This window comes from Leucoraja erinacea, chromosome 2, assembly GCF_028641065.1.
Source record: "Leucoraja erinacea ecotype New England chromosome 2, Leri_hhj_1, whole genome shotgun sequence".
Lineage (NCBI taxonomy): Eukaryota > Metazoa > Chordata > Chondrichthyes > Rajiformes > Rajidae > Leucoraja > Leucoraja erinaceus.
This window is the reverse complement of record NC_073378.1, coordinates 19837939-19864991: the sequence shown is the minus strand read 5'-3', so window position 1 is coordinate 19864991 and position 27053 is coordinate 19837939. Positions and strand designations below refer to the sequence as shown.

The following is a 27053-nucleotide window of genomic DNA, read 5'->3' as shown; positions in this document are numbered from 1 at the left end:
CGACAGTGACCTTTCTGCGGGGAAACCAGCGATGTGCCTTTGACTGAATTAGCAATAAAGACGTCTTGCTATGACTTTTGTTCCAAACCAAAGCATCTAAATATCGCGTTAAATATGAGAAGTATTGCTCCCAGCTTTTTTTTTTGGCCCTGAGAAATATTACAGTACTGATTTGGCGATTCGTTTTCTTATATCGTGCAACAAAACTTCTTGCTGAAGTGACTTACTTTTGAACACATCATTACAAATGACCCCGATGTTTTCAGCAGTGAATTTATCAAACTATTCATCTGACAATACTTTTAAATGCATCATTGTCATGGATCATGGATTTGATAGATTAGCGAGAGGCACAAAAACCCTTTCCAAGGTCAAGTTGAAGATCTTATTTAGTGTTTAGCTTTTTTTGTCAAAGCTATAGAATAGTATCTTTGTATGTTTTAACTTTTCAGGCACATCTTGCGAATGAGGTTAAAAGCCATGTTGCGCAGCGCGGATGGGAGAGACTCTGTCTGTAGCGAGCAATGCAACGCTAATACGAGCGAGCAAAGAATACTTCCAGCAGACTTTTAAATGATAAATATTTTTCAAAACAATTTAGTATCTTAAGTTTTGTTATTCATTTTCAAATACAAATTAAAATGTACGCAAAACTATTTGAATTGTACTTTTAACAATGTCATTTGGAGCGATTCCCCATATTTCATGAATGTTTAAAAAAATTTAATTCAGTACATTATTAGCAATATCAAAATATTTCTCGTAACATAATTCATTCTTTAATCTTCGTACTTCCAATCACGAGTTCGATGAATGGCGATCTTCTTTTACCCACTTTTCGCATGAAGTATTTCGAGGCACATTTTCAGATGTACTTGGTGTGCTGGGGACATGAAAACTTGTTACAACCTCTCTAGTTCAACGGACCTCTGCGTTCAAATAGCTGAAGTAGAGGTTCCTCGAAGTTGTCCGTTCCCGAAGTGAAAAAAACATGTGCCACCACTGTTCATTGGACTCATCCTGGAAAGGTAAATATCAAACCAGCTCTAAACCATTTGAGGCATTCATTACTTTGATTTTCGTATTACTTGCATTTCTCATCAGCGTTTTGTTTTCTAAGACCAATGCGGCTGCGAGGAGCAATGAATGAAATTGTCATCGCAGTGGTGAAACAGGTATGGGAGATAAATCTGTCTCCAACCATAAACAACGAGGTGTGAAACCTCCATGTTAAATTTGAGAAAAGATAAATCAACGTTTTCGGGTTCTTGTTCGAGTATGGTGACATGGAGATTATATTATCCTTGATTTAAATGTTTGTTTTGAATATTCAATTTTATCATCGGACATAATTGGTTATCGACACATTATAGTTTATACGTAGACATGGTCTCTCCTGAACTTTAGCTAAAATGAAAACTGTGGATTTTTATGTAAATTTGGCTGATGTCGTCAAATTCTCCATTAGAAATCTATTGTCACAAAGAACTGTGAATTGTGCAAAGGAATGACTGTCCCTGATAGAGATCTATCCTTTCAGCGCACAAGACAGGGACCAAGGAGGCCGCTTTATGAATGGATTTGATGGGATAATGTCACTAACTCAAGTGAAAGGTTCCAGTGATTTCATAGATTAATAGTCTAATCCTTTGGTTAAATTGCCCTTTGTCTATTTAGCCACTCTTCCTTTCAGAAACTAGTAGGAGACGTGTTTAATTCTCCAACGAGGACTTGCAGAGCTTGCTAAATGTGGTGGATGAAGGTCTGACTGCAGAGGCGACTAGTCAACACAGACATTTGTGGCAATGTCTGAAAGCCAGTGTTGGGGAAAGGTCCAGTCCGATTACGATTAACCCGTTCGGTGAAGTTGCAGTTCCGAGACCCAGTTCACGAACAAGTAACATTAGCCCACATCTCCTATATAAATGAATTATTTGGTTAGAAACACACATAGATACTGAAACTCCCACTATTTCCGTACAGTCGTAGCGCATTGCTTTGATTTTATGGACGAGCTGGGGCACCTCGACAAAGACTGTCGAACAGCGTGGAAATGTATAACAGCTTTCGCAATGGCTCTAACTTTGAAATTCTCGGCGACAAAGAGAACTTGACCTCAAAACCACAAAGCATTCTAACAAATGCTGTAATATTAGAAACCTGTGATAACGCACGAATGCCCAGCACAACTCAAATCCGTGAGTTCCCTATTAAATATTTAAATTAGTGTTACACTCACCATAAAACTTTCTGTCTGACGATATTGATTTATGAGAGGGCGAAAGACCGGGGCTGTATTTTACCATGACAAACGCATTTGAAAACGAAAGCTTTTGACTATTCAAATCTTTCTGGCATCTTCTTGCTGTTGCGGCAGACGCCACCGGTTGCACCGCACAATTGGGAGAAGAATAAACCATTTTGTGTCAGAAACAGAGTGTAAATTCGTGCCTGTACAACCAGTTGGCGCTGTTTGATATGGATGAACCAACATCTACAAAAACTTAATATCAATTTGCAAATGAGTTTAATGTGCTGGATCAAAACGCTAAAAGAACTAACAAAGTAATAAACAGGCCCACTACACGATGAACAGTTCAGACATCACACTTACTGGTTTTAATGTTAATACCACCATGACGACCAAGTGCATAACATATATTGCAAACCCATTCACCATGTTCTTATTGCCAAACCTCCAGTAAAAAATTGATGGACGCTTTGCAATTTTGAGTAGTTAACCAACTTTGGAAGTTATTTCATCTTTTATCTGTTTGTTTCGGACAAAAAAAAACCCAGATGCAACTGCAATATAACTGAATGTTTATTTCAGCACCTTTATTGTTCATGCTAGTTGTATTGTGAATTTTGGACGACATTCATAGTTTAACTTGACATTTTAGGCTTAGCAAATGACATGTATGTCTCTCAATTACAAATCTAGCCAATTTATCAACACATCCTCGTCTGCTGATGTGTGACTTGGGTTTCCGCCACTTCTGTTTTCATTAACATAGATTATCAGGTGATCTGCAAATACATTAAAAAAAATGGAAAGATGAACAGTTTACAAACTTTTGAAGTGGGGTATGATTCCTGATGCCCCCTTATGGTACAAACGTATCATACAAACCAAATTCTTATTTACATACAATTACGCAAGATTCCAGCAACTGCACTTCCTCGTGTTTCTATATTTAAAAACAAATCGCAGTCAGATATTTTTCAAAGATATTTGACCCTGATTATAAAATATGTAAACTAAATTATAGGATGGTCCTTAAAAACAGGGTAATCAAGTTGTTTTTTTTCTAAATACAGGGGAACTCTTGGACATACCAGAGTTTGATCTACAAAAGGCACGATAAAAAGTCACTAAAGGTTATTGTGGAAAATAATATTTAATAGTGTAGGAAGGTAAGACAAAAGGTAAGACAAAGGGACTTAAAGACAAAACGTTGACAAAAAGACATAAAACCGGGAATGGACAAAAATGGGTCTTTTTCTGATTGGCAATAAGTAATAAGTGGCGTGCTACACGTATGGGTGCTGTGGCCTCTACTATTTACAACTGATATAAATGACTTGGATGTAGGCACTGAAGATGGAGTGGCTACACTTGCTAATTGCACAAATGCAACAAAGGGTTACAGATAGATTGCCAGAGCTGACAAAAGGAATACAATTATTGAAAATGTGGAATTATCCATTTTGACGGCAAAATAAACATGTGATGTAAGTGGTAAGGAATTGCAGAACTCTGAGATGCAGAGGATCATTGAGCATGACCTAGGAAGGCTATCATACATGAGAAGCAAGTAAATAGGAAGACTAACATAACATTATTAATTATTGCAAAGGGAATTGAATACAAAATTAGGGAGAAATTAAAGAAACTGCAGATACCAGAAGTCTGAAATATAAAAGCAGGAAATGCTGTAGATAATTAGTAGTATCAGGTACACAAGTAATGAGTTGATGCTGCAGTTATGTGGAGCACCAGTGAGACTACATCTGGAGTACAGCCACCTTATTGAAAAACACATTGTAAATGTGTTGGAAACAGTTCAGAAATGGTTTACTGGACTGATACCTGTGGGCAGTCTTATAAGAAAAGATTTGATAGGCTAGGCTTGTGTCTGCTGGAGTTTAGAAGCATGAGGGGTGACTTGACTGAAACATTTAAGGTCCTGAGGGGTCTTGACTGAGTAGATATGGATGATGTTTTCTGCTGTAAGGGGACTGTTTAAAAATAAGGTGTTTAGTTTTTAGTTTAGTGATACAGCATGGAAACATTTGGCCCATCAAGTCCACGCTGACCATTAATGACTAGTTCTATATTATCCCACCTTCACATCCACTCCCTACACACTAAGGGCAGTTTTTCAGAAGCCAATTAACCTACAAACGTACACAAGGGGTTTACGCAGTTATATTTTAGTTTGAACATTAGAAACCCGTGACTTCTGCAGGTGTGATGACCAGAGTGTAATAACTCTTGCATGTCTTTGGGATGTGGGAGGAAACTGGAGCACATGGAGGAAGCCCATGCGATCACAGGGAGAATGTGCAAACTCCACATAGACAGCACGTAAGGTCAGGCTCGAACTCAGGTCTCTGGCTTTGTGAGGCTGCAACTCTACCAACTGCACCACTGTGCTGTCCATTAAAGTCATATATGAGGCAAAACTAATCTCTGAGCGTTGTGAGTTCTTTTTTTTAAAGGTTCATTTCTATGATTTTTTTTAAACCAGAGGTGAAAATAACAAAAAACTGCAGAAGCTGAAAATCTAAAATAAGATTGATGGAAATGTTGCAAATACGCAACAGGCCAGACATCCATCTGTGGGAAGAGGCAGAGATAAAGTTTCAGGTCGAAGAGCCTTTGTCATAATAGGGAAGGAGCTCTAGATCGGAACTTGATATGATAAGCAAGGGGGTGACAGGTTACTGAGGGCAGATGAGAAGGAAGAGTTGAAGTTATAATCAGAGGAGTCACTGATCCTATAAAATGTTGAATGAGACATGCAGGTCAAATGGACCAAACCCCGGCTCCTAATTGCTGTGTATGTTTATATGAAATATAAAGAGAAAGATTGGAATACACAACATGACAGGCAGCTGGAGATGTTTCAGAATTGTTTTAGGTCAATTGCCTTCCATTAGAACTTACCAACCTTCCTTCAGAGATGTTGCATGAACTCCAAACCCTTCTCTGTTATCAGATTACGAGTAATTTATCTTGCTTAATACTCCAATACTCAAGAGGGTGCTCAATATGTGTCTTAGCAAAATAAAAGCATAATTGGCCATTCTTAAAAGCTGCACAGCCACTTCCTAGAGGCGGGATATGGTTATATATGTTCCCACATGATCCAAGAAAATGTGATATCCGCTACCTCAAGAATAAAGTTAAAGTAAAAGCAACATAACATCTTAAATGTAGAAATAAGGAACTGCAGATGCTGGTTTACAAAAAAAAGCGGGTCAGGCAGCATCCCCAGAGAACATGGATAGGTTTGAGTTTTGGGACGGGGATCTTCTGCAGACTGATTTCTCCAGAGATGCTGCCCGGCCCGCTGAGTTACTCTAAAACTTTGTATGACTTTTAAAATTTAATTTTATTGGATCTAACCAATTTTAGATTTATCAAAGCAGAAAACAATTAGCATGTACAGGTACCTGTAAATTATACAACAAAAATGTTATTGCTCCTTTTATGGTATTTATATCCTTGCCGTTAGAGTGCTCTGAGGGGCCAATATAAACTCCTCCTCTCTTCTCTTCACGCATGTCCACGCATATTTTGTTCTTAAAATTATAAAGCTGACAAAATTTTGAGAAACTGACAGCACTATCCAAAATTGAGCACTTCAAGGGGAGCCTCGACCACTGAGATGCTTTCTCTTAAGAGACTGAGTAGCAAAGTGGGTACACATTTTCATGTTTACTGTAAATTTAGCTGAAACTAGAAGAGAAGCAGGTTCCAAATACCACAATATTACAATATAAAAACATATCAGATCATCATAAAATCTGCAAACCAGCTCCTACTGTATAGGAAGAGAATATTGTACCAAAGATCAACGTCTGATGAATATCATTAATTGTCGCTGGAAGCACTGTTGGAGATTAACAAGCTGAATTTGTTATTTTAACGATAACAAAGACTTGTAGTTATAAAGCATTTTTGCATGTCATTTCCAAGATGTCTGAAAATACAAAGTAGTCAATTAAGCCATTTTGACATCAGGTCAAAACTGTTGTAATATGGGAAACACAACAGCTAATTGTCACAGCAAGCTCTGACATATGGCCTGATTTTGTTTGTAGTAATGCTGAATGAGAAATAAATATTCGGTTAGACAGTCCTTAGTTCAGAATGCAGCACCCACCTCAGAGCCATGGTTTAATATCTGCATTTCCCCAATATTACACTGACTAAGTTTTGATACTCAGTTCTCTCGAAAGTGACATGAATCCAGAACTCTTTGACTGGAAAACTGGACTACAGGTGACACCTCTTGAAGAATAGTTTTCAGAAAGATTACACGATAAGCAATTTATTAGCTTGTCCAAATAAACTAAGCATCTCAGTTATTTTACTGAATGTCTAAATGGGAAGACAAATCAATACTGTAAGGTTAGAAATGAAGGAACTTTGTTAACAGTCGCATTGTTTAAGTATAATGTTATGAACAATTGGGGAATCATGATATGCTTTTATACCTTCTATCATTACAGAAGTAAGTTACATTAATTTAACTAATTTGGGGTGGTACGGTGGCATAGTGGTAGACCTACTACCTTACAACGCCAGAGGCCCGGGTTCTTCCTGACTACAGGTGTCTGTCTGTGTGGAGTTTGGATGTTCTCCCCATGAACAGTGTGGGTTTTCTCTGAGATCTTCGATTTGCTCCTACACTCCAAAAACGTACAGGTTTGAAGGTTAATTGGCTTGGTATAAATGTAAAATTATTCTTAGTATGTTTAGGGTAGTGTTAATGTGCAGGGACCGTTGACGGTGCAAACTCAGTGGGCCGAAGGGCATGTTTCCACACTGTATCTCTAATCTAAACTAATATAATTGTATTTGATTATAACTATTACTCTGCATCATTTATTTGGAGTATTGCACACAGTTCTGGTCGCCCCATTACAGGAAAGATGTGGAAGCTATGGAGAGGGTGCAGAGGAGGTTTACTAGAATGCTGCCTGGCTTCGAGGGAATCAGGGAGAGGTTGGATAGACTTGTATTGATTTCTCTCGCACATTGGAGGTTGAGGGGAAATTTGATAGAAGTATATAAAATTATGAGAGGCATAGATCGATTAGACAATCAGAACTTTTTTCTCAGGGTGGAAATTTCCAACACTCGAGAACATAGCTATAAGGTGAGAGAGGGAAATTATAATGGAGATGAGCGGGGTAAGTTTTATACATAGAGTGTGGTGGGGGACTGGGATGCATTGCCAGGAATAGTGGTAGACGCATTTATGATGGCGGTGTTTAAGGTTTAATAACATTTAAGATAGGCACATGGATTTGGATATGGATCATGTACAGACAGATGAGATTAGTTTAACTTGGCATGTTAGGCACAAACATTGTGGGCTGAAGGGCTCGTTGTCATGCTGTACTGTTCTTAAGTATGCCACTTGCTGCTAAATAATTTAATGATTTTCATTAAGCTTGGATCATTGCAATTACTCTGTCATTCTTTCCTGCAATAAAAGAGCCAAAGATACAATAAGCACACATATCTCATTCGAGTCCTGAGGAAGTTTTACCAGTTTCACTCAAATTGGGACAGCAGGAATCAATTTTCATGAAATTAAGACTTTTCAACCATTTAATAGAAAGAGTGATGCACCTAATACCCCAGACCCGAATTTGCAACGTATGTGAGGTGCTTTAGTGCTGTAGCGGTTTCCTTTTATTAGATATAGCTACCTCACCTCTTATTCAGAAAACTGGAGGCTGGATGCCTTTTCCAAGTTTAGTTTAGTTTAGTTTGGTTTAGAGATACAGCGCGAAAACAGGCCCTTTGGCCCATCGAGTCCGCATCAACCAGCAATCCCCGCACATTAACACAATCCTACACACACTAGGAACAATTTACATTCATACGAAGCCAATCAACCTACAAACCTGCACATCTTTAGAGTGTGGGAGGAAACTGAAGGTCTGGGAGAAAACGCGCGGGTTACGGGAAGTACGTACAGACTCCATACAGACATAATTCGTAGTCAGGATCGAACCCGAGATTCCGGCGTTGCAAGCATGTAAGGCAGCAACTCTACCGCTGCGCCACCATGCCATCATCAAGTCTGAGACTAAATGCAATAGTGAGGGATGCTGAGGATGCTGCCTTTGAAATCAGATTTTAAATACACTGTAATTCTAGCCATTCAGTTCCATTCCATTGAAATATTTTATGCCAGTTGCAACCACATAAATGAATCACATCTTTCAGTCAACACCATGAAACAGATTGGTAACATCCTCTTATTTGTGGAACTTATTTTGCACAAATTATATACCATCTATGCCGTCCACCAAGAGCATATGATCTTTAATAACATTTTACATTTTATTAAAAATGATTTAATACGCAGTTGAATTTGGTGGAGTATGGGAAAATAAGGTAAAAAGAATAAAAATTGTGTAAGATTATTGAAAGTAAAAACTGTATATCTTATGTAAATTTTATGATTGGCCTTGTCAATGTCAACAATCATGATTGTTTTTAATGGCAGAATAGGAGGGAGAGGTGTGTGTGCATCAATGAGAATATCTCTAATAGGGTGAGTCCAAATGGTTTAATGGGGATAGTTACGAGCACATTGTTTTTTGGTCTGTCTGATGTGATGTCAATGTTAATGTTCTAGGATGTGCCCAGCAGGCCAGACTATACAAATAGAGTAAGAAAAACTAACCCATCATAATCACGTTGGAGGATTTGATATTGAGTCTGTATGAATACAATGTGCCCAGGTAGATTAAAATATGTTGATTCTCTAGCTTGCATTGTGTCTCATTGTAACATTGCGGGAGGCCACAAACAATAAAGGTCAGAGAGGAAGTGGTTTGGTGAATTATGGAGACAAGCATTTGGAAGCTCAGGGCCACTGCTGTGGACTGAATGCAGGTGAAATGCAAAGTGGTTGCCTAATCAGCATTTGTTTTTTCCCCAATGTGGAGACCACTGGGATGCTGTATTCAAGAGAGAGTTGATGTATTCAAGAGAGTTAGACATGGCTCGTAGGGCTAACGGAATCAAGGGATATGGGGAGAAAGCAGGGACAGGGTACTGATTTTGGATGATCAACCAAGATCATATTGGATGGTGGTGCTGGCTCGAAGGGTCGAATGGCCTACTCCTGCACCTATTTTCTATGTTTCTATGTATGTCCCAAACACCTTGCCATTTACAGCATATTACATAGGCAAAAAAGCTTAATGTGCTGGTTGCTATGCCTATTGAACAATTTAGACCCGCCCTTTCAGATATTCCTTTGATTGAACTACTCTCCTCCTGAAAATTAACATGTTTTTCTCTTTTTCCCTGTTTTGATGAATGGACTAAAACATTAACCATTTCTCCTCTGAAGATGCTGTTTGATTTACAGAGTATTTTCAGCCCTTCTGATTTTGTTTTGGACAATGTATTTCAGCATTTGACTTTTAATCATAGTTGTTTTTCAACTACATCAATAATACTATCCATTTTTCTATCAACATAGATGAAAGAAGTGCTATTGGTAGAATCGATCACGACTAATTTAACATGTGATAGGATCTTCTTGTTAGGGCCAAGGAAAGAAATCTACAGACAAATTACCGCAAAACTGAGGTTGCTGGCAGGGACAAAGCACTTTTTATGGTACAGTTTGCAATGGTGAAGACCACACCTTTTGAAATAGTTGGAAGTCTAATTCATTCTCTCATCAGAAAGAACACAACCTACTAATATTTCAACATTTTGCTTTATCCATGAATACATTGGAAAACTAACTATTTACCACTGTGTATTCTATCATGATGTCCTCCAACACATTTATGCTTTCTTAAAAAGTGGATAATTCAATAAGTTTCCAGTTTCAAAAATAAATGTTCTGATAAACTGAAAAGAAAAGAATCAGTGAGGGACTGAAAGAAAGGCTAGTTTATTTTACTATATCAGTTTCGACATCTTTCCTTTCAGGACAGGAACAGATTAAATAATTGCATATCCTTAATGAATCTAGGATTTTTCATTTTCTGGCACCATCTCTGGGGATCCTGATCATCTTGTTAGCCACAGTATAATTTTATCATTACTATCTTGTTTTGAAGCATATTTACACTTCCTAGCATTTAACATGTGTTAGAATTTCCAAAATTCAGATGTCAAAGCACTAAATTCTGTGTTTTTGTGGACTTTCAGTGATAATACAACTTATTAGCTGTTTGCCATGCTGCATTTTTGTGATCTCGCTCACATTACAACACAGAGACACAGATCTTACCATCCCCAATCGTTTTTTGTTGATCAAATGAGAGGAGAAACTCCCATTTGGGAGGGGCGACATGACATTTCACTTGGCAATTCTAAAAAAGGTCACGGACCTTGCACAGACCCAAAGGCAGTGGGTGGGAGCACTTAACTAAAGCGTGTAACCAGCTCAAGCTGCAGGTTAGCCCTTTTGCTAGCAATGGAATTGGCAAACTCCTAATAAGCCACTCATGGAACCAGAGAAACGTGACCAATAGGTAATATTTGTGTTTGAGCAAATTTCAAGATATTCTGTCATCGTCTGTACATAATTAGCATTGCTGGGTGACAATTATGCCATTTCCTTTATATTTCTAAAACTATAACAGTATTTTTAAAAAAAGATGTAAACTATAAAGAGACAAGAAACTTGCCCTGGAAATGACCTAGAGCTCTCAGATCATTTGACCACATCATTATTTCCATTGTTATGTTTGATTAATTGTGACTGATAAATTGAAGTGAATCAAGATTTTCTCCTTATTGTCCAACATGTTGCATAGAATAATTTAGCTTGCAAAATAGAGAAAGGTTATGGAAAATTGCGACATTTAAGAATGAATCCATACATTTTGTAAAATTTATAAATTTGATTTATAAAATCAAAATCAGTCACAGATCTAACAAAATTACACAAATAGCTATAAACAATTTGTTCTATCTTATGATTTCTACAAGCTACCAATATCTTTAATCACATTCTAATGATTACATGAACTAAAATCATTGAATATATGTCATTGATATTTGTCTTTAGAAATCTCATGGTTTAAGCATAAGACCCATAATGGGCTATGAAATAAAAACAACGCCAGCACTAGTAAGCTACTCCCCATAAACAAAAAGCCAGTAGCAATAGTTGCGTAAATCTGTCAATCTTCTAGCATGTCCCATTAAGTGACAAAACTCCATTGTGCTTTATCATTGATTCTGCCTCAATGTTTGCAATAAACATAAGGAAATCCTGATAGAAGTGTTTTGTGTGTGATTTTTGGGGGGGGAGGGGTGGGGTGAGGTGTTGAAATGATAAATGATGTCACTGAAAGCTGCACAATGCTACAACTTCACAATGGCACTGCACATGCATAAAATCAAAATGGCTTCTGAGAAATCCATTATTCCTCCTTTACAATAGGCTTGAAACTGTTTTACAAGCACTCCCAGTGATTTTATTCATACACATTCCAAATAACATCCAACATTTTTATGTGCGTTTACAACTGAAATGTCATAGACAGCTTAAAAACTGCAGTGTTGGACACAATTCACACGCTGTTTCTACTCAACTAAAACTAATGCAGACATCAAGTGTGTGAAGTCACACAGAATTGCATAATTAACACTTATTATACTCTTCTCCCCAATAAACTGTCAGCTCATATGTCGTATTCTTTTAATTCTATTAATTGGATCATTTTGAAATATTTCAATCATTCATACAAAACAAATGCAATTTAAAGAGCACATTAATTCACTTAATGTGGAGGCTTCTTAAAAAATTCCAAACTATCAGAATTTCCAGCCAATAATCTGAGATAAAATTCCTGTATTAATAAAAGAGAAACATTTAGGACAATGCAACTCATTAACTTGATCCAGGCTTGCATTTGTCTGTAACTAAGCTAAGGACTACCAGTTTCGCCTTAATCTCTTCTTATAGTTGGCGACCTGATATCGCTTACATGGTGCAAAAACATTCTCAAGTTTGGCCCTAAAACAAGGTTTTCCTTTATATTGACTCATTCCTCTTGTATGAATATTTTTTATAAGCAGCCACATATGTTTCAGGTAATTGATTTTAGATTTCTCTTTCTGCAGATGTGATGCATTGATATAATAGGAGATCCTCACAGAAATATTTGTTTATAGTCCCATCAACATAGTGAAAAGCTCATGGAAGACACACGCTCTGATTTTGGGATAAATTTACTACAATCAGATAAGATTATTAGATCTACCTAACTTCCTTGAAATATGTATTATATACCTATTAAAATGTCATGGCTTTCTAAAAAAATAGGGGCTAATTAGAGTCATAGAGTGATAGTGTGGGAACAGGCCCTTCAACCCAACTTGCCCACACCAGCCAACATGTCCCAGCTACACCAGTCCCACCTGCCTGTATTTGGTCCATATCCATGTACCTATCCAACTGTTTCTTAAACGCCGGGATTGTCCCAGCCTCAACTATTGCCTCTGGCAGTTTGTTCCATACACCCGCCACCCTTTGTGTGAAAAAATTAACCCTCAGATTCCTATTAAATCTTTTCCCCTTCATCTTAAACCTATGTCCTCTGGTCCTTGATTCACCTACTCTGGGCAAGAGACTCTGTGCATCTACCCGATCTATTCCTCTCATGATCTTATATACACATGAGAGTATAATTAAGGATAGGCAATATGGTTTTGTACGTGGAAGATTGCGTGTTATGAATCTGGAAGAGTTTTTTGAAGAAGTAAACAAAAGGTTGATGAAGGTAAAGCCATGGACCTCTAAATAAACTTCAGCAAGGCATTTGATAAGGTGCCGCATGGTAGGGTAGATATCATGGGATCCAGGGTGAACTAGCTAACTGAATATCGAAGTGCTTCCATGGACGTAAGCAGCGGTTGATGGTGGAAGGTTGTTATTTCGGACTGGAGGCCTATGTCTAGTGTTGGTCATCCTGTTACAGTTTTGGTCACCGTGTTATAGGAAAGACGTTGTTAAGCTGAAAAGGGTGCAGAGAAGATTTATGAGGATGTTGCTAGGAATCGAGGGCCTAAGCTATAGGAAGAGGTTGAGCAGGATATGAACTTTATTCCTTGGAGTGCAGGAGGATGAGGGATGATCTTATAGAGGTGTATAAGATCATGAGAGGAACAGATGGGAAAAATGCTCAGCGTCTTTTAGCCAGAGTAGGGAATTGAGTACCAGAGGACATAGGTTTAAAGTGAGGGGTGGATCGGGTGGGGGAGACTACTGTAGATGGGGTATGTTGTTCGGTGTGGGTAAGTTGAACCGAAGGGTCTGTTTCCACACCGTATGTATGACTCTAGTGGTGTGCCTCTCAGGGATCAGTGCTGGGCTCATTGCTGTTTGTCGTTTATATCAATGACGGATGAGAATATACAAGGCATGATAAGGTAAGTTTGTAGATAACACTAAAGTGGGCGATATCGTAGATAGCGACGATGGTTATCAAAAATTACAGCAGCATCTTGATCAGTTGGGCACGAGGGCCGAGAAATGGTTAATGCTGTTTAAAGCAGATAAGTGTGAGGGATTGCACCAGGGCAGGATCTTCAAAGTGAAAGGTAGAGCCCTGGAGAATGTTGAAGAACAGAGGGATCTAGGAGAACAGGACTCCTCTGCTCTGCATTGCTTCCCTGAATGGGGCATCTAGGAGTGCAGGTAAAGAGTAACAAGCATCACAGGTAGATAGGGTGGTCAAGAAGGCTTTTGGCTACATTGGCCTTCATCCAGCATTTTGATGTCTATCTTTGGCATAATCCAGCATCTGCAGTTTATTTTTTATTAATTTGAGTATAGAAGTTGGGGTGTTATGTTACAGTTGTACAGGACATTGGTGAGGCCACATTTGGAGTATTATGTCCAGTTTTGGTCACTCTGGAAAGAGTACACAGAGGATTTATGAGGATGTTGCCATGACTTGAGGGCCTGAGAAAGAGGAAGAAGTTAGGACTGCCGGAGGCTGAGGGATGATCTTATACAGGTATATACGATCACGAGGGGAATAGATATGGTAAATGCAGTAAATGCACAAAGGTCATAGGCTAAAGGTGAGAAGGGGAAGATTTAATAGAAACTTGAGGAGCAACCGTTTCCACACAGATGGTGGGTATATGGAACCAGGTGCCAGAGAAGAAAGTTAAGGCAGGTACTATAACAGTATTTAAAAGATACTTGAACAGGTACATGGATAGAAACGAGTGAGAGGGATATGGGCCAAAAGCAGGAAAATAGGACAAGCTTAGATGGGGCATCTTGGTTGGCAAGCTGGGCCGTAAGAGATGTTTCTGTGGTTTATGACTCTATTGACTACTTGAATAGATGTTATTCCCAAATGTTGCCACAATTGTCGGAACAAAATAGTTCTGACAGGGATTGACAATATCTTGAAGATTAGCATTTGATAATCTGGAGAGTCAATTGGTCAGTCTGCCTTGACATTGTGCTATTGTTTTTGCTTTATCACTCTTCTGTTTTTGTTCTTTCTCTTTTCTCCAGGTTCAATAGTGTCAATTTCTGTTCCCCCTTTAGCTTTATCTGCAGCAGGTATATGGCATGGAGATAATTCAGGAATTGTGGGCTGCAACAGGAGTGGTAATGTTGGCAAATTACAGCCTTGATAATTTTGAATCTGCTCCTCCTAGTCCGTAAAATACCATTAAAGTGCTTTAGTAATTCAGCAGACAGGCAGCATCTCTGGAGACGTGGAGAGGAGACGATGGGGCTGACCCTAAGGCATTATAGAAACTAGAAAATAGGTGCAGGAGTAGGCCATTTGGCCCTTCGAGCCAGGACCGCCATTCAATGTGATCATGGCTGATCATCCAAAATCAGTACCCCGTTCTGGCTTTTTCCCCATTTCACTTGATTCTTGCCCTGAGAGCCAAATCTAACTCTCTCTTGAAAGCATCCAGTGAATTGTCCTCCACAGCCTTCTGTGGCAGAAAATTCCACAGATTCACAACTCGCTGGCTGAAAGTTTTTCCTCATTTCTGTCCTAAATGGCCTACCCCTTATTCTTAAACTGTGACCCCTGGTTCTGGACTCCCCCAACATCGCAAACAGTTTTCCTGCAATTCCACCTTGTCCAATCCTCTATGAATTTTATGTGTTTCTATAAGATCCCCTCTCATCCTAAATTCCAGCAAATGCAAGCCCAGTCGACCCATTCTTTCATTATACGTCAATCCCCCCATCCTGGGAATTAACCTAGTGAACCTACGCTGTATTCCCTCAATAACAATAATGTCCTTCCTCATATTAGGAAACCAGAATTGCACACAATACTCCAGGTGTGGTCTTATACAACGGCAGTAGGACCTCCTTGCTCCTAAACTCAAATTCACTCGCAATGAAGGCCAACATGCCATTAGGTTTCTTCACTGTACCTATCCATGTCTCTCCAGGGATGCTGCCTGACTGCTGAATTACTTAAGCATTTTAATATTTTTTTAGGGACTAGGAGGAACACATTTAAAATTATCAAAACCAGTAGATAAGTAGCTGAGAAAGGGAGGGACGAGGAAACATGAGTAGTTGCAGATGCTGGTTTACTGAAAAATACAAAATGCTGAAGTAACTCAGCGGGTTAGGAAGCATCTCTGGAGGACATGGATAGGTCCTTACCCTTCCCTTCATCCAGGGACCCAGCAGTCCTTCCAGGTGAGAAAGAGATTCACGTGCACTTCCTCTAACCTCTTCTACTGTATCCGGTGTTTCCGATGTGACGTACATCGGTGAGACCAAGCGTAGACTTGGCGACCGTTTTGCCAAACACTTGCGCTCGTTTTGAGAAGGCCGACTGGATCTACCAGTCGCTAACTATTTTAACTTCAGAGGGTGTGGAGAGAAGGCATTCCCGTACTGACCTTTCTGTCCTGGGCCTCCTCCATTGGCAGAGTGAGGCTGCACATAAATTGGAGGAACAGGCAGAGTGAGGCTGCACATAAATTGGAGGAACAGCACCTTATATTGGGCTTGGGTAGCTTACAAGCCATGGTATGAACATTGAATTCTCCAATTTTAGGTAACCTCTAACAATACCCCCACACTCTCTTTCTACCCCACCCCTCCCCCATTTCTCTTCCCCCCTCCCCTACTCTTCCCTATCCCCCACCTGGACTGCCATATTTTCTTCATGCCCTTTTCCTCGTCCTACATTGCTTCCTCTGGTTTCACAATTTGCAACTCTTCAGTCACACCCTTCTGCTTTATTTCTCTGGCATTTGTTCCAACCATCTACCTCTCAACCCCCCCCCCCCCCCCCCCCCCCCCCCCCTTCTTTCTCCCTCTCCCCTCCCCCACAATCAGTCTGAAGAAGGGTCCCAACCCAAATCTTCACCTATCTAAGTTCTCTGGAGATGCTGCCTGCACCACTGAGTTATTCTAGCATTTTGTGTCCTTCCGTGTAAATCAGCATCTTCCGCATCCTTGTTTCCACAGTTATAAGAAAGTAGCAGTTCCTGATTCTGGTAATAGAAACATAGAAAATAGGTGCAGGAGGGGGCCATTCGGCCCTTCGAGCCAGCACCGCCATTCATTGTGATCATGGCTGATCGACCCTATCAATAACCCGTGCCTGCCTTCTCCCCATATCCCTTGACTACACTAGCCCCTAGAGCTCTATCTAACTCTCTCTTAAATCCATCCAGTGGCTTGGCCTCCACTGACAGGGAATTCCATAAATTCACAACTCTGGGTGAAAAAGTTTTTTCTCACCTCAGTCTTAAATGACCTCCCCTTTATTCTAAGATTGTGGCCCCTGGTTCTGGACTCACCCAACATTGGGAACATTTTTCCTGCATCTAGCTTGTCCAGTCCTTATATATTTTTATATGTTTCTATAAGATCCACCCTCATCCTTCTAAACTCCAGTGAATACAAGCCTAGTCTTTTCAATCTTTCCTCATATGACAGTCCCGCCATCCCAGGGATCAATCTCGTGAACCTACGCTGCACTACTTCAATCACAAGGATGTCCTTCCTCAAATTAGGAGACCATAACTGTACACAATCCTCCAGATGTGGTCTCACCAGAGCCCTATACAACTGCAGAAAAACCTCTTTACTCCTATACTGAAGTCCTCTTGTTATGAAGGCCAACATTCCATTCGCTTTCTTCACTCCCTGCTGTACCTGCACACCAACTTTCAGTGACCGGTGTACAAGGACACCCAGGTCTCGCTGTACCTCCCCCTTACCTAACCTAACCCCATTGAGATAATAATCTGCCCCCTTGTTTTTGCCACCAAAGTGGATAACCTCACATTTATCTATATTATACTGCTATATTATATAATTATACTATATTATACTAATGTGGGACAAGGCTTCTGTACTGATTGTATCAACTAGAAGAGGGCATGGTCTGGATGGTGGGGATTCTTGATGATCCTAGAATCCTCCTCATGTAGATGCATTTAATGGTGGGGAGGGCTGTGTCTGTAATGGACTGGGCTGTGTCCACCACTCTCTGCAGCTTGTTAGAATCCTCTGCGTTGGAACTGCCATACCAGGCCATGATGCAACCAGTCAAGATACAGTTCATCTGTAGAAGTTTATTGGACTATTTAGAGACATGACAAATCTCTTTAAACTTCTAAGAAAGTAAAGGTGTTGGCACACCTTTTCTGTGATGACATCTGTGTGCTGCGTTCAGGATAGTTTTTTCGAGATGTTGACACCCAATAATTTGAGGCTGCTAACTCTCTCCGTCATTCACCCACCAATGAAAACATATCTGATCTCTCGACTTGTTCTTGATGTCAAGGATTAGTTCCTTGGTTGAAGGGGTTGCTGGGCTGTCCATTTCTCTAACTTAATTTCTCACCCACTCCCTTGACCACCATTTACTCTCACTAGACCCTCAAACACCTTTGGTCCGATATCCTCACCACCTCATCTTTCCTCTCCCTTTCCTTTATTTTCCTCAAAATGATCTGTAATTATAAATATGGAACACGTTTTTGTAAAAAATCAGATTGAAGGAATCCTTGTGCAACCCCTTGTTTGTTAATGGTCTCAAATAGAAGCAATCTGATTATATCCTATTTGTGCAAGCCAAACATTTCTGGGGATCTTGCTTCTAAGTACAATGAAGGTGCATGTTGGATATAATATGGGAGAAGTTCATCCTTGTTTGCTAGGTTCAAAGTACCAAAGTATGATTCCAAAAGAGTCAGCTAGAATGGTTATCTTAACCTTGTGTCATAGTTCCACTGATTTAAATGTGTTTGAACGTACAGGAGGTGAACATAAAATGCAGATGCTAATTACATTTGCATTTAACTCCATTAGCTAAAGACAAATTCCTACCTATTTTTATTTCTCTCAGTCACTCTCTCTCTCTCACACACACATACACATGCGCAAACACATATATGCGGAGACTCAGCATATATGTGTTTATATACGCACCTCAAGGCTGTGTGCTCAGCCCCCTGCTGTACTCACTCTATACTCATGACTGCGTAGCCGGTCACAGTGCGAACTCCATCACCAAGTTCGCTGACGACACCACTGTTGTATCACTGATGGGGATGAGTCAGAGTATAGAAGAGAGATCGAGCAACTGTCCATATGGTGCCAGCACAATAACTTGGCCCTCAACACCAGCAAAACCAAGGAACTGATTATGGACTTTGGAAGGAATAGGATGGGGACCCACAGTCCCGTTTATATCAACGGGTCGATGGTTGAAAGGGTCAAGAGCTTCAAATTCTTGGGCGTGCACATCCGTGAAGATCTTTCCTGGTCCGAGAACACTAATGCAATTATCAAGAAAGCACATCAGCGCCCCTACTTCTTGAGAAGATTACGGAGAGTCGGTTTGTCAAGGAGGACTCTCTCTAACTTCTACAGGTGCACAGCAGAGAGCATGCTGACTGGTTGCATCGTGGCTTGGTTCGGCAATTTGAGCGCCCTGGAGAGGAAAAGACTACAGAAAGTAATAAACTCTGCCCAGTCCATCATCGGCTTTGACCTTCCTTCCATTGAGGGGATTTATCGCAGTCGCTGCCTCAAAAAGGCTGGCAGTATCATGAAAGACCCACACCATCCCGGCCACACACTCATCGCCCTGCTACCTTCATGTAGAAGGTACAGGAGCCTGAAGACTGCATCAACCAGGTTCAGGAATAGTTACTTCCCCACACCCATCAGGCTATTAAACCTGGCTCGGACAAAACTCTGATAATTAATAACCCATTATCTGTTATTTGCACTTGATCAGTTTAATTATTCATGTGTGTATATATTTATATAATGGTATATGGACACACTGATCTGTTTTGTAGTAAATGCCTACTATGTTCTGTGTGCTGAAGCAAAGCAAGAATTTCATTGTCCTATCAGGGACACATGATAATAAACTCACTTGAACACTTGAACTTGAGCTTAAAAAAATAAATTCAACGTCAATCTCACCTTCATCATATTTTCAGATTCATTTACTAGCTTGTGTTGAATTAAATGTGAAAATTATGGAGCACAAACTGGATCAAAATTAACAAATATATGTTAGCACAGAAACAATGGTTCTCAGTACATGTCTGGGCACCACAGCTCAGATTCAGCTATGGTGCCGACAGAAATATCAAATCTAAACTTTTGCTTTCAGGAAACCTGAGGTTTTCAAAGCATTTGAGGTATCAGAGGGAACAAAAAGCAATTGTCTGAATATATTTGATTTATATTATTGTGAGATAGATAACCATTATGTTTAATTTAGTTTAGTTTAGAGATATAGAGCGGAAACAGGCCCTTCGGCCCATCGAGTCTGCACCAACCAGCGATCCCCGCACATTAACACTATCCTGGGGACAATTTAGATTTACACCAAGCCAATTTGAAGATCATCATTTGTTATGATAAAAAATTGACAGTTTAACATTTTTGATTAGAGCTTCTAAATCTGTTTGACATTGTTTCCAGATGGTCAAAGCCTTCAGTTGCATGCATACATGAACCATTTACACTTGATAGGGAATTTATAATGTCACCTGCACTTTATTGCGGATGTGATGAATAAATCTGATTGATTGATTGATTGATTGATGAGTTTTGAGGCATTTGTTTGAACTTGAGCAGATAGGATGTGTCTATACACGTCAGAATTCATTATGCTACTACAATCAGCAGTTGTATCATCAATGAAGATAAGTGAGCCAATACCTACAGCAGCCACACATGCCCAGGCCATAAAACCCCCACCACTGTGTTTCACAGATGAGGTGCTATGCTTTGGATCTTGGGCAGTTCCTTTTCTCCATACTTCGCTCTTGCCGTCATTCTGATATAAGTTAATCTTCATCTCATCTGTCCACAAGACCTTTTACCAGAACTGTGGTTGCTCTTTTAAGTATTTCTTGGCAAACTGTAACCTGGCCATCCTATTTTTGCAGCTAACCAGTGGTTTGCATCTTGCAGTGTAGCCTCTGTATTTCCACATGAAGTCTTCTGTGGACAGTGGTCATTGACAAATCCACACCTGACTCCTGAAAAGTGTTTCTGATCTGTCGGACAGGTGTTTGGGGATTTTTCTTTATTATAGAGAATTCTTCTGTCATCAGCTGTGGAGGTCTTCCTTGGCCTGCCAGTCACTTTGCGATTAGTAAGCTCACCAGTGTTCTCTTTCTTCTTAATGATGTTCTAAACAGCTGATTTGGGTAAGCCTAAGAAGGTTTGGCTGATGTCTCTAACAGTTTTATTGTTGTTGCTCAGTCTCATAATGGCTTCTTTGACTTTCATAGGCACAACTTTGGTCCTCATGTTGATAAACAGCAATAAACGTGTCTAAAGGTGACGGAAAGGCTGGAGGAAAGACAGTGCTGAGAGCTCTCTTATACCTGCATTAAGGAGGCCTTTAAACACACCTGAGCAATTACAAACACATGTGAAGCCATGTGTCCCAAACATTATGGTGCCCTGAAATGGGGGGGGGGGGGGGGGGGTATTCAGCTGTAATTTCTACGTGGTGAAACCAAAATGTATAAAAATGGTCTTTAATAAAATCTGACAATGTGCACTTTAACCTGTTATTTTTTTTCTATTACACATCTCAAATTGTGTAGTACAGAGGCAAATAAAGATGTGCTGGTAGGTTTGATGGCATCTGTAAGTTGCCTTAGTGTAGGCAAATCATAAAAGAACAAACGGCAATATTATAAGCAAGAGAGAAAGTAAATAATTGTACTGACCGATGGAATTGCTTTGTTGAAGTTGACATGGAATCAACAGGTTGATGTTCTCCTTCAGTGCTGTAAAGGGAAAATAAGTTTGGGATTCCCACATATATAAACAGAAGTCACAAATTTGATTGTTATCCTTTGCTGGTGATTATCTGAACATACTCCAGTGCTGGAGACCATGGAGTTAGTAATACAGTGTGAAGTTGTCACAAATTGTTTTCGCTCACAATAGAATCTACCTAGCATATCTGCACAAAGTTATTTCTTTAAATGGTGAGGAGTGGCTATCATTGAGCAACGGAAATACCAAATAAATTACATTTTTAAATTAAATGTTTAGTCAAATATTATTAATTAGTTTAGGCGTTATTAATTAGTTTATGTGTTTTGAGTGTTTTTGTTTGCATTTATATATATATAAAAGTATTTTTCATGTTTGACAAATCATTTTCAAGATTTTGAATTGTTTTATGATAATTCTGGCATATTACAGTAAGTTTTACTGGGATATCTGCAAAAAGTGAAATCGGACTTCTCTTGTAAATCAGCAGAAAGCAGAAAGTTGGTTTCAATGATTTTGAAATACACCCCAATATAGTTATTTGTTTAATGCTGCCCTTCCAATTTGTTGTAGCACTAAACTACCTCTTGACTAGATTTGTAGAAATGGTAGGAATGCATTTAATCTAAGGTCAGCTGGAATTCTCATGTTGTATAAATTCAATGCATATTAATCATTTATGTTCATGATAGTGGTATCACTATACTCAGCTGATCGATTATTTAGCAATAACTACTGTAGAAATGTAAAAACATCTTTAAATCTTTAACTCTTTTTAAAGAAAACGTTCTCAGAATCTTAGCATTACTTGCATTTCTTGTATATATAGATGTACCATGGATAATAATATTCAAATTATTAGAAATATCATTAAAATGAGTTTGAAGCTTTCACTACTTGGAATGCCATATGAATGTCTAACTAAATAAATAAGTAAAATGTTTTCTCACTGTATAGATATATTCTGACTTTTAGTATATTTTACATGTTCAGAGAATCATTTTTAAATTATTAGAAATATAGTTTGAAATGATTTGGAATCCTTCATTGCTTGGAATGTCATATGAATGTCCAAGTAAATAAATAAGTAGCAAAAGCGGCTACTTTTGTGAGGACGTCTATAACTAATCTGAAAACAGGTGATTGCTGCTTCACGCCAAGTTACATTGTGCATAAATTACACAGTCATAAAGATTAAGTGATGGAGCTTGTACTCTACTGTGACTTGTATAAGGATTTACTTCAATCAATTTCTTCAAAATGAAAAGATAAACTTGTCGAAACATCTTGGCACATATGATGGAAATGATATCCTTTCTTTTAAATAAAGAATGGCTATCCTTTGCAAATAGAACATAGGTTTACCCCAATCACATTTATACTAACAATAAAATTTGGAAAATAGAACTGAGAATTAAAAGTGCCATGACTGATATTCTGCCATAAAAAGAGGTTTCCAAAATCTAAATTGAACTGGACCTATTAGGCCAGTTTTAAGTAACTATAGTGTACATTATATTTTGTTAGGGAGAGAAAGAAGCAAGTTTAAGAGGTATTCCAGCAACTGGGCCTCCTTTAGAAAAATCCCAGCTACTGCTCAGTGAGGAAAATGTATTGTCTGAAAATTTGTGTGTATGTGTTTATTGTTTTGATGTACAACCTTATAAATTTATTAGATATGCTATTCTTGGATTTGCTAGGTGATCTATTTAACTATGAAAATAAGAATTAAATTAATATAAGCCTGCTACCTGTTCAGATTATGGCAATTTTTAATCCAATCCATGTGAATCTCTTGGTGTCTTCAGCTACATGTTGGAAGGCTGATAGGTGTTGCACACCATGATAACATTTTTCATGCGATAAAGTGACATTTGTATGATCCAATAAAGTAACATTTAAATAATGTTTCATGTGCACGGTCATACTTCCTGTCCTACAGGCTTCAAATGAAACATGCTAAAACTCAATAAGTCTCAATAAACTGATGTAGGTATCTCTGTTTATTGGTCCTCTGATTGGTCATGTAAGTGGTTCACGTCTGAATGAATTATTTATTCTTGCAACACACATATCTTGCCATATATCAGTTCTAGAGCAATAGCATTGATATTTGGGTTAAATTACTATCAGTAAAAATATCTAGAGATATTTGTTTAGAGTTAGGGTTAAACAAATAGAATATGGAAATATGGTGAAGCCTTTGTCTTTGGTTAACTGACCAACGCCGCTTTACATAACAGGACATATAAAGGCTCCTATTATACTGACAACTTTGATGTTAGATTTGTGCCAGGATTGTTGAAACAAAGACCAGCATTACTTGCTTAATAACTTCATTAAAAATATCAGCTATTTTTTGATCAGAAAATGTATTTGTTAACAATACATAGAAAACAGAAAAATAGGTGCAAGAGTAGGCCACTCAGCCCTTCGAACCAGTACCATCATTCAATATGATCATGGCTGATCATCTGAAATTAGAATCCCGTACATGCTTTTTCCCCATGTCCCTTAATTCCTTCAGCCCTAAGAGCTAAATCTAACTCTTGAAAACATCCAGTGGATTGGCCTCCACTGCCTTCTGTGGCAGAGAATTCCACAGATTCACAGCTCTCTGGGTGAAAAGGTTTTTCCTCATCTCGGTCCTAAATGGACTACCCCTTATTCTAAAACTGTAACCCCTGGTTCTGGATGCCCCTAACATCGTGAACATGTTTCCTGCATCTAGCCTGTCCAATCCTTGAAGAATTTTATATGTTTCTATAAGATTCCGTCTCATCCATCTAAATTCCAGTGAATACAAGCACAGTTCACCCATTCTTTCATCATATGTCAGTCCCGCCATCCTAGGAAACCTGGTGAACCTATGCTGCACTCCCTCAATAGCAATAATGTCCTTCCTCAAATTAGGAGACCAAAATTACACACAATATTTCAGTTGCGGTCTCACCAGGGCCCTGTACAACTGCAGCAGGGCCTCCTTGCTCCTAAACTCAAATCCTCTCGCAATGAAGGCCAACATGCCATTAGATTCTTGGTTCCCTAGTATTTCTGGGAGATTGTTTGTGTCTTCCTTAGTGAAGACAGAACCAAAGTACTTGTTTAACTGTTCTGCCATTTCCTTGTTTCCCATTATAAATTCTCCTATCTCTGATTGTAAGGGACCTACATTTGTCTTCACTAATCTTTTCCTTTTTACATATCTAAAGAAGCTTTGACAGTCAGTTTTTATATTCATTGCGATCTTTATTTCATGCTCTTTTATCCCCTCTTAATTAACCCTGGGACCCCAGCTATTTACAATATATATTAATGATCTGGATGAGGGAATTGAAGGCAATATCTCCAAGTTTGCGGATGACACTAAGCTGGGGGGCAGTGTTAGCTGCGAGGAGGATGCTAGGAGACTGCAAGGTGACTTGGATAGGCTGGGTGAGTGGGCAAATGTTTGGCAGATTCAGTATAATGTGGATACATGTGAGGTTATCCATTTTGGTGGCAAAAACAGGAAAGCAGACTATTATCTAAATGGTGGCCGACTAGGAAAAGGGGAGATGCAGTGAGACCTGGGTGTCATGGTACATCAGTCATTGAAAGTAGGCATGCAGGTGCAGCAGGCAGTGAAGAAAGCGAATGGTATGTTAGCTTTCATAGCAAAAGAATTTGAGTATAGGAGCAGGGAGGTTCTACTGCAGTTGTACAGGGTCTTGGTGAGACCACACCTGGAGTATTGCATACAGTTTTGGTCTCCAAATCTGAGGAAGGACATTATTGCCACAGAGGGAGTGCAGAGAAGGTTCACCAGACTGATTCCTGGGATGTCAGGACTGTCTTATGAAGACAGACTGGATAGACTTGGTTTATACTCTCTAGAATTTAGGAGATTGAGAGGGGATCTTATAGAAACTTACAAAATTCTTAAGGGGTTGGACAGGCTAGATGCAGGAAGATTGCTCCCGATGTTGGGGAAGTCCAGGACAAGGGGTCACAGCTTAAGGATAAGGGGGAAATCCTTTAAAACCGAGATGAGAATAACTTTTTTTCACACAGAGAGTGGTGAATCTCTGGAACTCTCTGCCGCAGAGGGTAGTCGAGGGCAGTTCATTGGCTATATTTAAGAGGGAGTTAGATGTGGCCCTTGTGGCTAAGGGGATCAGAGGGTATGGAGAGAAGGCAGGTACGGGATACTCAGTTGGATGATCAGCCATGATCATATTGAATGGCGGTGCAGGCTCGAAGGGTCGAATGGCCTACTCCTGCACCTAATTTCTATGTTCTATGTTTCTAACCCCTTTGTCCTCCTCTGTTGAATTCTAAATTTCTCCCAGTCATCCAGCTTGCTGCTTCCTCTGGCCAATTTATATGCCTCTTCCTTGGATTTAACACTATCTTTAATTTCCCTTGTTAGCTACGGTTGAGCTGCTTTACCCGTTTTATTTTTTCGCCATACAGGAATGAACAATTTTTGGAATTCATCCATGCGGTCTTTACATCTTTGGCATTGCATCTCCACTGTCAACTTTAAGTATAATTTGCCATTCTATCCTAGCCAATTCCTGTCTCATACATTCAAAGTCTCCTTTATTCAAGTTCAGGATTCCAGTCCCTGAATTAACCGTGTCACTTTCCATCCTAATGCAGAATTCCACCATATTATGGTCACTGTTGCCCAAGGGGCTTTGCACAACAAGATCGCTAACTAATCCTTTCTCATTACACAATACCCACTCTAAGATGGCCTGCCCGCTACTCGGTTCCTCTACATATTGGTTTAAAAAACCATCCCGTATACATTCCAGGAAATCCTCCTCCTCAACGCTGTTACCAATTTGGTTGGCCCAATCTATATGTAGTTTAGTCACCCATGATAACTGTTGCTACACGCTACACGTATCTATGCTACACGCATCCCTAATTTCCCGCCTGATGCTATCTTGCTTGACACAATGTTGGTCACGTTCTTGATTATTTAGGCATAATGCCTTCATACTTAAATAATAGATAAATGCCACTACTTCATTGATCAAATGATTATTTTCCATTGATTATTAGATATTTTACCTTAAATTAACACTACTAGGAGCACTAGTAGGTCTATCCACATTATGCTTTGTTTGTGCTGTTTGCGGTGCCGATTGGGTCCCTATTTGAGGCTAAAAGCAATGAAAACAAAGTCAACCTTACAGTCAAAGCGTATTTGAGTTTTAAATTTTACGTAGAATTATTATTTACCTACCAATGTGAAATATGGAGACATATTATGGCTTGGTCGAAAATCAACTCCAGGATCTCCTATTACCTTTGAGATAAAACACTTCACAAATTATAATAAAAACATCTATATTACTAAAACTCTGTTCTTGACCGGTTTCGGCTTTCTGTGCTGCGGTTTCCGAGAGTACGCCGCCACCTACGGCCGTCATTTTTGGCCACCTTGCTCAGAGCCCCCCTCCGCCGCGTGTGTGCCGAGGATTTTTCCCGTCGATAAAAATTGACAGAGATATTAATGTTTTTACAACATTCCCCATTCTC

General features: G+C 39.3%; 1 protein-coding gene across 2 annotated transcripts in view; it reads right to left on the bottom strand.

Moving 5' to 3' along the window:
* Positions 1–2816: 2816 nt before the first annotated feature.
* Positions 2817–27053, bottom strand: part of c2h10orf67 (chromosome 2 C10orf67 homolog) — a 132578-nt gene continuing 108341 nt past the window's right edge. Inside the window, exons 14-17 of one of the 2 annotated variants that reach the window (XM_055652437.1) lie at positions 26758–26835; positions 26583–26674; positions 21467–21526; positions 2817–3030 (exon numbers count right to left, since the gene is read on the bottom strand). In XM_055652437.1, coding sequence (XP_055508412.1) covers positions 3009–3030; positions 21467–21526; positions 26583–26674; positions 26758–26835 — 252 coding nt within the window. In that variant the 3' untranslated portion in view covers positions 2817–3008. The remainder of the gene's footprint in view (positions 3031–21466; positions 21527–26582; positions 26675–26757; positions 26836–27053) is intronic. The other variant, XM_055652445.1, reaches the window with a different exon arrangement.